The 14,973-nt window shown below is 37.9% G+C and overlaps 1 protein-coding gene across 4 annotated transcripts in view; it reads right to left on the bottom strand.

Annotated features, from left to right (window-relative positions):
* Positions 1-6,710: 6,710 nt before the first annotated feature.
* RPAP3 (RNA polymerase II associated protein 3) overlaps positions 6,711-14,973 on the bottom strand; it is a 41,207-nt gene continuing 32,944 nt past the window's right edge. For all 4 annotated transcript variants that reach the window (XM_079936945.1, XM_079936944.1, XM_079936946.1 and 1 more), the window contains 5 exons: positions 14,648-14,886; positions 11,009-11,195; positions 10,167-10,264; positions 9,600-9,700; positions 6,711-7,031 (listed from right to left, as the gene is read on the bottom strand). In XM_079936945.1, coding sequence (XP_079793071.1) covers positions 6,946-7,031; positions 9,600-9,700; positions 10,167-10,264; positions 11,009-11,195; positions 14,648-14,886 — 711 coding nt within the window. In that variant the 3' untranslated portion in view covers positions 6,711-6,945. The remainder of the gene's footprint in view (positions 7,032-9,599; positions 9,701-10,166; positions 10,265-11,008; positions 11,196-14,647; positions 14,887-14,973) is intronic.

Raw genomic sequence — 14,973 nt, 5'->3', positions numbered from 1 at the left:
CAAAACCCGGTCTGATATTTATTTTAGATCCAGGTCCCATGCACTAAAGTACTGAAGGAAGAATACCCTTCCACATCCTACGGGTCCCTAGAAAGACCTTGTGAAAGTGGAAAAGGGGACTCTGCTTGGTGTAGGAAGGTGGGGCCTCTGACATGGTCAGTATGGGGCACTGACTTTGGGGTGTGAAAAATGCGTAAAAGGGGTCAACTGAATGGTGACAGATGGAATTTTGGTGGTGAGCACACACTATAGTGTATATGGAAGTAGAAACATAATGTTATACACATGAAACTTAAATAATGTTATATATAAACCAATGTTACCTCAATAAACAATAAATTCACTTTCATTTTGACTCCTACGCTTTCGGCCACGTACATGCTGTTTTCTGACGATCCAGGGGGTGGCAGTAATAAAGAAATTCCAGCTGCCAGCCTGCCTCTCCCCTGGTCCTGCTTTTGTGTTATCACGAAGATTGTTCAGCTGTGACTGCAGCGTAGAAGTAAGAGTGTCTAAGTCAGTCTGACCTCTGCTGGACTCCCAGCTTCACAGGACAGCCTATCTCTCTGAGCATATTGTAAGCATTAAGTGAGATGATATATGCAAAGCCCTGGTACAGTGCCCAGCATACAACAGAGTGCATACAAATGGTAGCTAACAGTATCACTAGTCTGTTTGAACTGTTAGGACCAATAAGAGAGTTCCACAAAATTCCTATTCCCTTTCCACACTAATTTAGTATTCAAAAAATGTTTGCGGGTAGGAGCTCTCTGAACACAGTCCTGTAAAAGAGAACTGAAATAATCCCCATTGACGATGAAAAGGTCTTTAACGTTCAGGCAAGTGCTTTGAGCCAAACTTAAAAGGCTCTTCATCTGGATTCTTCAGCCCATTCTATAGTACTTGAATCCATTCATTCATTTATTCAGCAAATATTTATTAACTTCCTATTATGAGCCAAGTAATGTGCTATGGAAACCATCTCTTGAAAACACATTGCATGTTTATATCCCACTGATATGCAGACTAGTTCTAGTTCCCATTGAGTCCACACTCAGTGGTTTGTGGTGTAAAACTTGACTCAGTAAAGTCCATACCATTACTGGATTCCATGTGAGGAGACCTGATAGAGGTTTCTGGAACCAGCACAGAGTTCTGAGTTATATCACTATTCACATGACTTTGAGCAAATAATTTAACCTAAGTGCTGCCCTAAATCTCTCAAGTTTCAAAGGTCAAATAGGACGAAGTGTCAAGAAAACTATACAGCACAGAGCACACTGTTGTGATAAAAACTGTATGTTCTCTATGGTCCTGATTCTTCGGGACAAAATGCCAGATGTATTCTAAACGGTGCTGCAAATTCCATTCTGCTACGTGATTAATGGAATGACTGAGTCATCTACCCTTGTGTCTTCCCCACTCTGGCTATAGGAATGGCTGTTTTTTTAAACTCTCCTTTTGTAAAACTGAATGAATTCAGCATCACTTTTGCCTGGTGTTTGTGGACAATACACAGCAACAACTGTCTCCAGCTCCACTCCCTTCCATTCAGTGAGCATTTATCCTGCGCCCAACTGTGCTCTGCTCTATGCAAATACAGTAGGCCTCCACCCCCAGACAGGAAGCAACTCGGGAGGCTCATCAGTGAAAGACAACCGGACAGGGGTTGGAAGAGCATTTGATGTATTTCAGTAGCGTATCAGCAGCTGAGAATCTCTTATTACTGACAACATTTTCACACACTTTTCAATATTTCTATACTCAACCTTTATTAAGTTGCATATTTTATCCTGATTTCATCGGCCCCACACCACCCAAGGGACGTCCTTGGTTTCATGAAACTATTTTCCCCCATCATCGGCCTCAGGGTCATCATCAATATGTTCAATTTGATGGTTTTAAATGTTGGTCAGTAAAGCAAGCAGATTAGTTTCAGTAGATTAAACCAGACCACTGGAACTCAGGCATACCTTCCTCATTTACACTATTCCCCAGAGATAATAAACAAAAGAAGGATTCTAATGAGGCCTAAATTTAGTTTTACCCATGTCAACTACATGGCCTGTTCCCTTTTATTCTCTGACCCCTCAAGCTGATTATTTCAAAACGTGAAGTTTAAATGCTGCAGGGTCATTATGTAAAATATAAGATCCTCCAGGAAACACACCAAATGACAAGTCTACTACTGCTCTTCTCCCTGCGACCTCTCCTGCGTGAACAGCACTGGGTTTTGCTGTGCCATTAGGGAACTGCCGTCACAGCAATTTCCACTTTGCCATTTTACTACCCATCTGCCACTCAGGACAGTTAGAATGTCGTCACCCCTCCCCCACCTACCCAGATCCCACCTGTCCTTTGAGGCCCGCTCAGACCCCACCTTCTCCCTGCAACCTTCCCTGTCTGTTCCCCACATCTCCAGCTCCAGGACCGTACCTCCGTTGAGCCTTTCGTCACTCTCAGTCCTGCTGGCTTTGCAGCTGTCAGCACAGCACCAGTCGCTGCCAAGGCACCACACGGATTCCATGAGCTACGTGGGAATCTACTGTCTCCCATCTCCCATGTGCTCGGCTGGTTGCCATCAGAGAAGTCAACACAAAGCGAAGGAGTGCTGTCTTCTTAGATAAGCTGCCCACGGCCCCGGATCCTGGGATAGGAAGAGCCTAGGAGAACTGAGACACCAAGCCCTCCGTAGGCCCTCTGCACTATTAACCACAGTCGCCACAAGAGTTGCATCTAGTGCGGCATACACAGCAGATGAACATTTATGAAGTACAATTACCCAGAGGCCTTTTCTGCTTACTTTTAAACTCCACAGTAAGCATCAGTTAATGAAGGTTTCCACATACTGAGGTTCTCAAGTAGGAGCAGCCCTTTTCAGATGTAAGGAATTCTGCCTCCTCACCACTGCCAGGCTGGGATTAGAAGGCCACGTGGACTGCTGTATAGAAGTAAAAGACATCACTCATCTTGTTAAATGTCCTACGGCTAGATGAGCTGGTGTTAGGGCTGAGTTAAAGGGAAGCTATCCATCCTCATGCTTCAAGGAGAAATAGTTGAGTTTTTATACCTACACAAGCTCAATAAAACAATCATGTTAAAAAGGCTTTTTAACCAAGTCCTTTTTTGCCCCAAATTATTATTGATTTTAATCCTACTGATATGGGGATAACCCATACGATGTATAGTTTCATTTTTCTTCTATTTTCCAAGTGATTTCTGTGGAAAAGTTGTGAACAGTGTAATTCTCCAGTGAATTAGACATTCTGCTTTATTTTGTAATGCCACCTGCTTTATAACTCACTTCATGGGAACAACTGAATCTCTCACCTCTTTTTCAAAAGCCAATGTGCCTGAAAGTCTACTTTCTACCTTTTCAGATTTTTAAAAGCATGAAAACAAGGTTTCTTTAACCACATCTGTGAAGATTAGCTGTAGCAAAATGTCTGCAATCAAAGCCAATCAGTAGCAGCCCCCAAAAAAGGAAGGATTTGGTATGTGGTAAACTAAATTGATAGCTTCTTTGTGAGTTGGTTTCAACATCACTGAATCTCACTAAGGAGAAACTGTTTTCCTAGAGCCAGGATTAATGAGCGTCCTACATTAAATAACCACAGTGAGAGAAGAAATGCACTAACTCTAGCCTAATCTAAGAAGAAAGGTGGTAAGACTGATCCATCAATAAACGTTAACGGAGCCTCTGTCATGAACAAGGCCAATGTTAGCACTAAGAACACACATGACAGTGTCACCACCATCAAGGAGCTTAAAATCTAGTATGGAGTCAGGATGCGCGCACATGAAAAATTAACAAATAAAAACAAATGAAAGGAGGGACTTCCCTGGTGGCACAGTGGTTAGGAATCCACCTGCCAATGGAGGGACACAGGTTCAATCTCTGGTCCGGGAAGATCCCACATGCCGTGGAGCAATTAAGCCTATGAGCCACAACTACTGAGCCTGCGCTCTAGAGCCCACGAGCCACAACTACTGAGCCCACGTGCCACGACTACTGAAGCCCACGCACCTATAGCCCATGCTCCGCAACAAGAGAAGCCATTACAATGAGAAGCCCGCGCACCGCAACGAAGAGTAGCCCCCACTCGCCACAACTAGAGAAAGCCCGTGCACAGCAACAAAGACCCAACGCAGCCAAAGATAAATAAAAAAATAAAATTAAAAAAACAAACAATAAAACAAACGAAAGGAGACTGTAGCCAATCAAATTCAAACTCTATCCCATACAACAGTCTTGATAGTGCATGGAATTGCCTACAACCCCCAGGGCAAGTCAAGGGGCTCATGACATGTTACATGACCTCCACCTATGCTGATCCCTCTGCCAGGACCTTTTCCCTCCCATCATGCACCTGGACCATCGTTCTCATATCTCAAATCTCATATCAAACACTGCCTCCTCCTTCCCTGTGCCACCCAGTCTGACTCAGAGCTGCACCCTCTGTGCTCCCCCAGTGCCCTCTCCAAACTATCAAGGCACTCATGACACTGTACTGCAACTGCTGGTTTATCTGACTCCCCAGCTACACTGCGAGCTACTGGAGGGCAGAAACTGGGCCTGTGTTTTCCCCGGTGCTTAGTCACCTACCAGCACATTACAGACACTCAAGAAATGTTTGAATAGACGTGAATGAATACCACCACGCCCTGTGGATTCTCCCTCCTTAAGATATCTTAAACTCAACCTGTCTTCCATCCCTTTGCACCAGTCAGCATAGTATAGAATGGTGGTTGGGCAAGTAGCCTTTGGATACAGACTACCTGTTACCAGGTGACCATAGGCAAGTTACATAACCGATATATGCCTCAATTTCCTTACCTGTAAAGTGGAGATAACAGAACCTACCTCCTAGGTTTGTTGAGGATTTAAATGAAAAAAGACATAAAGCCCCTAATGTCAGGCAAATAGGCAGTACTTCATGTTACCCATTATTATTAGTTCAAATGTTATTTATCTCCTGCATTCTTGTATTCTTCAATTGGTCTCCCCGTTTCTAGCCACACCATCACCAATCCACTGCTCATCACTGCTACCAGAATGATCTTAAAACTCAAACCACATGTCACTCTCTTTCTTAAAACCTTGAGTGGTTCCCCATCACTTTCAGAAAACCAGCCTCTCTGTCACTGTGTGGAAGGCCCTTCATGCCCTGGCTCCCACCCTCTCAGCCACCTCCCCACAGCCAAGCCCCCACAAGCACCCTCCTGCCTATCACCTTCTTATTAATGACTGCAAAATCCCTGCAAAATCACCTTCTTATTAATGACTTAAGAAAAACTCAAGTCATTCTATTATTATTATGTATAAGCTATACTTTATGACTAAATTTCATTGCCTGTTTATATATCATAAGACTATACATTTAGCAACATATAACATTAATAAACTCCAAGCATGTAGTAAAACACTGAGCTATACAAATTATGATCTAATAAGTTATACCATGAACTGGGAAAATTATCTTTTTAAACAGATTGATTATTCCTCAAGGAATTGTAGGCATAATAATATGTATGCTGCAACAAAAATAAAGTCTTAAATTTGACTGTCTTATTGATGCTAAACAGCTATAGGATGGTGACCTAGTATTTTTTTAACATGACAGCCTCTAAAATTAAATTGATTTTAGCAATATTTACAGGATGCCCAAAATTTGCTAAGTTGCTACTTTGAACATTTACTAAAATTGATTCCTACCATCAATTCAATTAAATTTTATATTCAATTAAATTTACCAAGTGGGCACCTAACTGTGCAAAGGACTGGGCCAGGGACCATGCAGAACGAGGATAAGTAGAACACTAGCCTGGATTTCAAAAGCTCACAGACACCACACTCACATGAGCCACGCACACACAAGCTATACACTAATTACTACCTTAAACATTCCTAGTTTTTAAACTTTTACACCTTGCTTTAGATTACCTGCATTCAGTTGACATATAACATGGACATGAATATCATGAGGAAAAACAGCTGTAGCACTGAAATTTAAGTACGCTGTGACTCTCTAAGTAACCTATTTACAAAGTCTAACTGAAAGTCTCCTTTCAACATAAATACTAAAAATACACATCCTGCAACTAAGCAATTTTGTGATAGTGAACTGGCACAATGGTACGAAAACATTTTATAATGAAACAATCTGATATCTACTTAACTCCCTCTATATAACTTTATTCATATGCTAAGGAAGCAACCTTGTCATGTGGTTATAAAAACTCATGAAAATATTTTTAAAAATGTAACACTTACGGGGCACTGAAGAATGTATCTAAACTTAACATTTAAAATGACTTATAGGACTTCCCTGGTGGCACAGGGGTTAAGAATCCGCCTGCCAATGCAGGGTACACGGGTTCAAGCCCTGGCCCAGGAAGATCCCACATGCCACACGGAGCAAATAAGCCCGTGCGCCACAACTACTGAGCCCACACTCTAGAGCCCGTGAGCCACAACTACTGAGCCTGCATGCCACAACTACTGAAGCCTGTGCACCTAGAGCCCATGCTCCGCAACAAGAGAAGCCACCATAACGAGAAGCCCGTGCACCGCAACGAAGAGTAGCCCCCGCTCACCACAACTAGAAAAAGCCCAAACACAGCAACAAAGACCCAACGCAGCCAAAGATAAAAATAAAAAAAATTTTGTTGATAAACATAATAAAATAAAATGACATAAAACACCGATCTTTACAAGTATACCTCATTATTTATATTTTTATTTTCAGAAAAAAACTTATAAATAGTTCACTTAAGTATATTTCTCACTAGTTAAATCACAATTCACTTTATATTTAATTAGCTTACATCCAAAAACGGTACTTTTCCTGTATATCATTTTCTTAAAAAGCAAAACATTTTATTTTCAGTAGAAAAAAATTTACATATGAAATCCAAAGGCAATAATTTCAGTAAAAATGGAAATCAACCACCATATCTTTTCTTGAGTTCTTCAACAGAATTATCATTCAATCCTGATTTGTCTATGTGATTGAATAATACACGTGCAACTGAAAAAGAAAAAAAATTCATTTTAATCTCCATTTTTAAAAAGTAAGGCAAAAATTAAAGGGAGTAATCAAATCTGTTAAATATTTTTTACATTATAAAGCAATCATTAGGATTATTTATAAATTCTAATTCAGATATTTAAAAAGCCAACCTGAGAACAGAAAACTATACAGCAGTCCAATGATGTTTCTTAGCAGAATATTTTGCTTTGGCAGTAAAAAATTTCCCCTACAACCTCAATGACATTAACTTTGCAGATGAAACATAATTCATTCTGTACTACCCTAAAGATTTTTGACCTGTGTAACAAGTATACTTTTACTTATTTAATATTCCAATTAACTTTTTCAAAACTTAAATCATTTTATTTTAAAAGAAAAATTTATATCACTACTATAAATTAAGAATTAGCAATAACATTCACAAAAATCATGTTTGATGGGCAAGCTGTACATTTTTATAATAACAATTAAAAGTTAAAAAAAGATTTGCTTATGAGTCATTTAATATCTTTCATACCACTGAAATGGCCGGTCTACACTCAACACTATGGAAAACGCTATTATAGTTCATACATTCCTCAACATTAAAACTAGCTAACAGTTTTTAATAATAATGACAATAATAAAAGACAACAGCAGCTACTATTTATTGAATATTAAGTTACACGCCAGGAACCACTGTAAGTGCTTCCCATGTTTAACTTAGTGGACAGTGGTGACCCCACCAAGACAGTACTGTTGGTAGAGGCCAGTCTGAAGGGCCAACTCACATTCTTTGAGCACACTTCAAGTTATCACATCATAGTGGCAAGAAATCCATTCACTCATGCACTTATACTAAGAGGTTATTATGTACTAAGCACCGTTCTACACGCTGAGACCTAGAGAACAAGGTAGACAAAGTTCCTGCTGTCATGGAGCTTCCATTCTATTAGGGAGAGAGAAATAATAAACAAATACTTAAAATACTGTCAGCTCGTTCTGTATTATGAAGAAAAATAAAGCGAGGTAAGATGACAGAGGGTGATGAGGAAAGGGAGGCAGGCAGTTACTGTGAGTAGGCCTGTGAGGAAAGGTGTCTCTGAGGAGGTGACTATTAGGTGGAAACTGCATGAAGTGAGGAAGAGGCAGGGGAGGATAGTCTAGGCTGAGGGGTAAGTCAAACACAAAGACCCTGAGGCTATAAGAAGTTTGGTAATTTGGTATATTAAAAAGACACAAAGTCAGTGAGGTGGGGCAGAATGACTAAAAAAAGTGATAAAAAATGAGGTCTGCATTCAACTGAATGCAGATAATACTTTCAGGGACTGTTTCTGATTAAAGATTAAGCAGAAACTTCTTTTGGTTTACCCCTATTAGGAATCTCTCTAAATTACATGTCCACTTCCCTAAGTTCAACATACAGAGTATTTTTCTTAGTGATTCAGATTCAATGTCACTGCTACATACATAAAGAAGAAACAGAAAAGGAGCCCAAAGTATGTTTAGTCCAGAAAGTATCTGAAAATCATAGTTTTTGCTATTTTTAAACTAAAAAACTGGTACTCTTGCATTCTAATGATTTTTCTCTTTTTCCTAAAACTACAGTATAGCCTTAAAACTCCAAGTACAACTGACCCTTGAAAAACGCAGGTTTCAACTGCACAGATCCACTTACAGGCGGATATTTTTCAATAGTAAACACTACAGCACTACATGATCCACGGTTGGCTGAATCTGTGAATGAGGAACCTCACATCCTGTGGACCGAATATAAAATTGTACGTGGATTTTCAACTGTGTGGAGGGTTGGCGCCCCTAACTCCCATGTTGTTCAAGGGTCAATTGTAACTGAAGTTTCTCCATAGTTTGATTTTACTTAAATTAGCGTTCCCCAAAACTGACATTTTATGCCAAAGACTGAGATGTAGAAATAAACAAGGGATCTAACTCCTCAGGCTCATCACCTGCCTCTTTCTACCCTCTAACTCTACAATCCAGCCACACTGCACTCCTTTTAATTTTCTGAGCTCAATTTGCTCTCTCCTGCCTCAAAACCTCTGCACATTCCCACCTCCTTCATCTGACTCCTGCACTTTTTTGAGAATTCAGCTTAAATCAAAGAAACTCAAGGAAATTAGCTCAAAAAAATGGGTGAGACCTCCGATGCACCCACGCCCAGTTGCAAGCTCCTGTGGCAGGAACCCTGCACAAGCTCCATCATGCCAGGAGCTCAACCATTACATTATCACTGTGTTTTCTAGTAGAAGAGCCCAGAACACCTCAGTTTAACTCCTGGGTCTGGCTTCCTAGCTATGGAACCTCGGTCAAGTTCCTTACCTGTGTATGCTTCAGTTTCCTCCTTTGTAAAACCAAAATGATAATCATACCTACACCTCACAAAGTTGTTGTCAGGATGAAAAAATTTAACTTTACTTAATCTAATAGTAATTCAATTTAATTAGCTTAATTGTAATTAATTTAATTGTACATAATTGACATTCAATAAATATTTGCTATCATTTGTTGAATAAAGGAACACACAAGAAAAAAGAGATATGAAAAAGCTTTCTTCACAGAACTCACTTTTCTTCTCAGGTTCTGACATAAACATCACTGCCATATCAAACCTTCTTAGTTCAGAAAGTCTTTGTAAGACTTCAAAGATGAGTGATGGCTTTTCTTTCCTGAAATAATCCAAATAAAAAAACAAATGATCAATTAAAAGCAGCTCATTGTCTGCTTACTAAAATAATATTTCTAATTATATATAAATAAGGTCTTCATGTATCATTTTCCCCTGCATACTGTCTATATTTTAAGTGCCCAAATGAAGAATTTTATCAAGTCAACTGAAAAAACTGTAATATTCTTAAATGTGTGGCACAGCACAGACGTTATTAATCTGCTATAATATTTGCCACTTCCATACTCTACCTTTCTCTAAAAAAATTTTAAGTCATTTTTCCTCCTAATCATTTCCTTTTTCATTGTTTGTACTTGTCATCTCTTTACAACTTCTGCAACAGCTAAATTTATAAGAGAGCTAATTTTGCTATACAAAAGGTAATATGACATGAAAAAGAACGAATTTCCCAAATCACTAGAAACAGCTGAGCATTACAACATGAAAGCATAACTAAACTTACTTACTCAATGTAAAAGTCATGCAGAATTTTAATGATATGGTTGAATACATCTGGATCTAGATTTTTCTGAAACAGCTTGGGATACAAGGATGGTTCAATTTGCTTGGGAAAAATATAAGGTGTTAGAAAATTCAATTATGGCAACAATCACAAACTATTTATATAATAATTGCTTAGTTCAACATAGTAAAAAATAACTATTATGCATTAGTATTCAATGAATAATAATGGAGTCATACTGAAATGCAACTATGATAGAAGAATGAAAGAGGAACTATAAAATAATCACTCTGTTCAAGACAGAGAAAAATCTCATGGAGAGATGTGTACTACCCAACAGAAACAGGAAATGAAAGAGAGCTCTCAAGGACCAATAAAAAGAATTAGAGAGTTTAAAAAATAGAACTACTTGAAAAAGACAATGCTAAAAATCCATTATTTGGTAAATTTCATATGAGTTAATTCTTTTTCTTGAGCAAATAAAAGCTCATTTTCAGGAAACTGACGGCCTAAATATTGCAAGCATTGCTTGGCACACAGAAGGCACTCAATGTATTTTAGCTTCTTTCCTCATCTTGAAGGATGAAGAATTAAGTTTAAGTCATGATGTATGAAATTAGATTAAGTTATTTTAGAAAACAAAATTTAACACAGAACCTTTTTCAGAGGTTCACTGGTTGCAAATATTTAAAATGGTCTGACCAGGCTGATATACGTATCAGGCAAGGGATAAGAGCATTTTCTACAATCATATTATAAGCAAATATAGTACTATTATTATATAGTGACCAAAGAAGTTCTTTGACCTCTAACTTACAGGAGAACTACCAGCTTCCTCCCTCTTACCTTCAAATATTGATACAACATATCTGGAGAATTTTTCAGTTGTCTGAAATCAGATTCAAGCTGAAATGAGTTTGCAGGAACTGGAGGAAGAGCAGTCCTGATAAACTGAGCAGGTGTTTTGTCTACCTCTATAGAAATCTTCTCACTGAAAGTCTGACATACATCCTTTTTCAAATTGACTTCAGGTCTGAAATATTTCAGAAGCATCAAACAATTAGAAGAGAACCACAGGGCTTCCCTGGTGGCGCAGTAGTTAAGAATCTGCCTGCCAATGCAGGGGATACAGGTTTGATCCCTGGCCCGGGAAGATCCTACATGCCACGGAGCAACTAAGCCCGTGCGCCACAACTACTGAGCCTGTGCTCTAGAGCCCGTGAGCCACAAATACTGAGCCCACGTGCCACAACTACTGGAGCCCACGCGCCTAGAGCCCGTGCTCTGTAATAAGAGAAGCCACCACAATGAGAAGCCCGTGCACTGCAACAAAGAGTAGAGAAAGCCCGCAAGCAGCAATGAAGACCAAAGGCAGCCAAAAATCAATAAATAATAATAATAAAAAAGAAAAACAAAGAGAAGAACCACAAATAGTCAAAGCTTATATAAGGAAACATCAACAGAGATTTTTAAATTTCTGACTTTATTAATACTGTATTATCTATTTATATTCCGCCAGTAGTAAATTCTTTCAGCTGATAATATATGTATACTTTTGGCAAGACAGATTATACTTGTGCAAATTTTCAGATGCTGGTTACGTAATGACTATTCTCATTAGCTGAGCTAATAGCCTGGCCACCTTTTGAGAAAACATTTCTATACACTGCATTATTATATCACATATACTCACAAGTCAACCTTTCACTCTGAATTATGGGAATTACCACAGTTTCAAGAAAGATTCCAAGAAGGAAGAAATGCTTCCTCCTTTAAAAAAAAAAAACAAAAAAAAAACTGCCTACTTAAAGTTTTCCCACAATCTATAATGTCACTGTAAACAACTACTAAAGTTCAAAGTTTAAAACAAAAAAACCTTTTAATAGGACTGTTGAGTAGCAATGCAAAAATATATGAATCAAATTTCAACACCCCAAAGTAAACTACTAAACTATGTCTTTTATATTCTCATCATTAAGAAAATGCATGACTTTTTGAAAAATTCCAAACAAAATTTAAAGAGCCCATGAATATCTTAAATATTAATGGCTAGAATAATGATAATGCCTAAATTCTACATTGTTTATGAAGCTTCCCTATAAAAAATTAAAAATCCTGAATTACAAAGTGAAACATATTTACTGAAGTTCTAGAAAAGAAAATGCACAAAATCAATTTGTTCAAGATACTTTCATCACTGTTTGCAGACGACATGATGCTATACATAGAAAATCCTAAAAATGCTGTCAGAAATCTACTAGAGCTCATCAATTAATTCAGTAAAGTTGCAGGATACAAAATTAATACACAGAAATCTCCTGCATTCCTATATACTAACAACGAAAGATCTGACAGTGAAATTAAGGAAACACTCCCATTTACCACTGCATCAAAAAGAATAAAATACCTAGGAATAAACCTACCTAAGGAGACAAAAGACCTCTACTGTGAAAACTATAAGATGCTGATGAAAGAAATCAGAGATGACACAGATGGAAGGATATACCATGTTCTTGGATTGGAAAAATCAATACTGTCAAAATGACTATACTACCCAAGGCAATCTACAGATTCAATGCAATCCCTATCAAATTACCAATGGCATTTTTCACAGAACTAGAGCAAAAAAATTTTTAATTTATATGGAAACACAAAAGACCCTGAATAGCCAAAGCAATCTTGAGAAAGAGAAACAGAGCTGGAGGAATCAGACTCCCTGACTTCAGACTATACTACAAAGCTAGAGTAATCAAAACAGTACAGTACTGGCACAAAAACAGAAATACAGATCAATAAAATAGGCTAGAAAGCCCAGAAATAAATTCACACACCTATGGTCAACTATCTACGACAAAGGAGGCAAGGCTATACAATGGAGAAAAGACAGTCTCTTCAATAAATGGTACTGGGAAAACTGGACAGCTACATGTAGGAGAATAAAATTAGAACATTCTCTAATACCATACACAAAAATAAACTCAAAATGGATGAAAGAACTAAATGTAAGCCTGTATACTATAAAATTCTTAGAGGAAAACACAGGCAGAACACTCTTTGACATAAACTGCAGTAATACCTTTTCTGATCCACCTCCTAGTATAATGAAAATAAAAACAAAAATAAACAAATGGGACCTAATTAAACTTAAAAGTTTCTGCACAGCAAAGGAAACCATCAACAAAACGAAAAGAAACCACAGGATGGGAGAAAATATTGGCAACCGAAGCAAAGGGACAAGGGATTAATCTCTAAAATATACAAACAGCTCATGCAGCTCTATGTCTAAAAAACAAAAAACCCAATCAAAAAATGGGCAGAAGATCTAAACAGACATTTCTCCAAAGAGGACATACAGATGGCCAAAATGCACATGAAAAGATGGTCAACATCACTAATTATCAGAGAAATGCAAATCAAAACTACAGTGAGATATCACCTCACACCAGTCAGAATGGCCATCATCAAAAAATCTACAAACAATAAATACTGGAGAGGGTGTGGAGAAAAGGGAACCCTCCTACACTGGTGATGGGAATGTAAATTGGTACAACTGCTATGGAGAACAGTATGGAGGTTCCTTAAAAAACTTAAAACAGAACTACCATATGATCCAGCAATCCCATTCCTGGGCATATACCCAGAGAAAACCATAATTCAAAAAGAGTCATGTACCACAGTGTTCATTGCAGCACTATTTACAACAGCCAAGACATGGAAACAACCTAAATGTCCATCAAAAGAGGAATGGATAAATAAGATGTGGTACATACACATAATGGAATATTACTCAGCCATAAAAAAGAATGAAATAATGCCATTTACAGCAACATGGATGGACCTAGAGATTATCATACTAAGTGAATTAAGTCAAAGACAAATATCATGTGATACCACTCATACGTGGAATCTAATTTTTTTAAAAAAGATATAAATGAACTTATTTATAAAACAGAAACAGACTTACAGATATTGAAAACAAACTTATCGTTACCAGAGGGGAAACGTGGAGGGGAGGGATAAATCAGGAGCTTGAGATGAACATACAAAAACTACTATATATAAGATAAATAAGCAACAAGGACCTACTGTATAGCACAGGAAACTCTGCTCAATATTCTGTGATAATCTATATTGAGAAAGAATCTAAAAAAGAATGAATATATGTATATGTGTAACTGAATCACTTTGCTATATACCTGAAACTAACACAACATTGTAAATCAACTATACTCCAATAAAATTAAAATATATTTTTTTAAAAAGATACTCTCTCTTATTTCTAAAGTCCTCAGTGTGGTAAAGGAATAGTGATCATTCCTTCAGCAAAACCTCCCTTACAGTTAAAAGAAAAACTACAATGTAAAGTTGGATAGTTCAAAAAACTATGTGGATGAGTACAAACCAGAAGTCTCATCAGCAATATCTATTTTCTAGTGGGATTACTGCCATTCTAGATGACTATCAGATAAAAGTATTTCTACTCACTGCAGAGCTGAAGTATCACTGATTTCTTCTATTTTCAATACTTTTGCTTTTGGGATATCACTTGTGGGCAGAAGGTCATCCTGGCTTGAGTTCTTCTTACTTGTGCCAGCGGTTGCTGTTACCTTTGCTAGATTAATAGGATGACGCTCTGGAGCAGCAGCAGTAGTAGTGCTATCTGGCACATCAACAGTCTGTATCAAATTACCAGTTTCTTCGATAATAAGCTTCTTGAGTGGTTTCTAAAACAATTAAAATCAATTCTTTGCATCAACATACAAAGGTTTCCTATTTTAGGGGCATAAATTAAAAGGTTACAGTGTTTTTAC

The sequence above is a fragment of the Stenella coeruleoalba genome (assembly GCF_951394435.1).
Source record: "Stenella coeruleoalba genome assembly, chromosome: 11".
NCBI classification, from domain to species: Eukaryota; Metazoa; Chordata; class Mammalia; order Artiodactyla; family Delphinidae; genus Stenella; species Stenella coeruleoalba.
The sequence above is the reverse complement of the archived record's forward strand: the minus strand, read 5'-3'. Positions and strand labels throughout refer to the sequence as shown.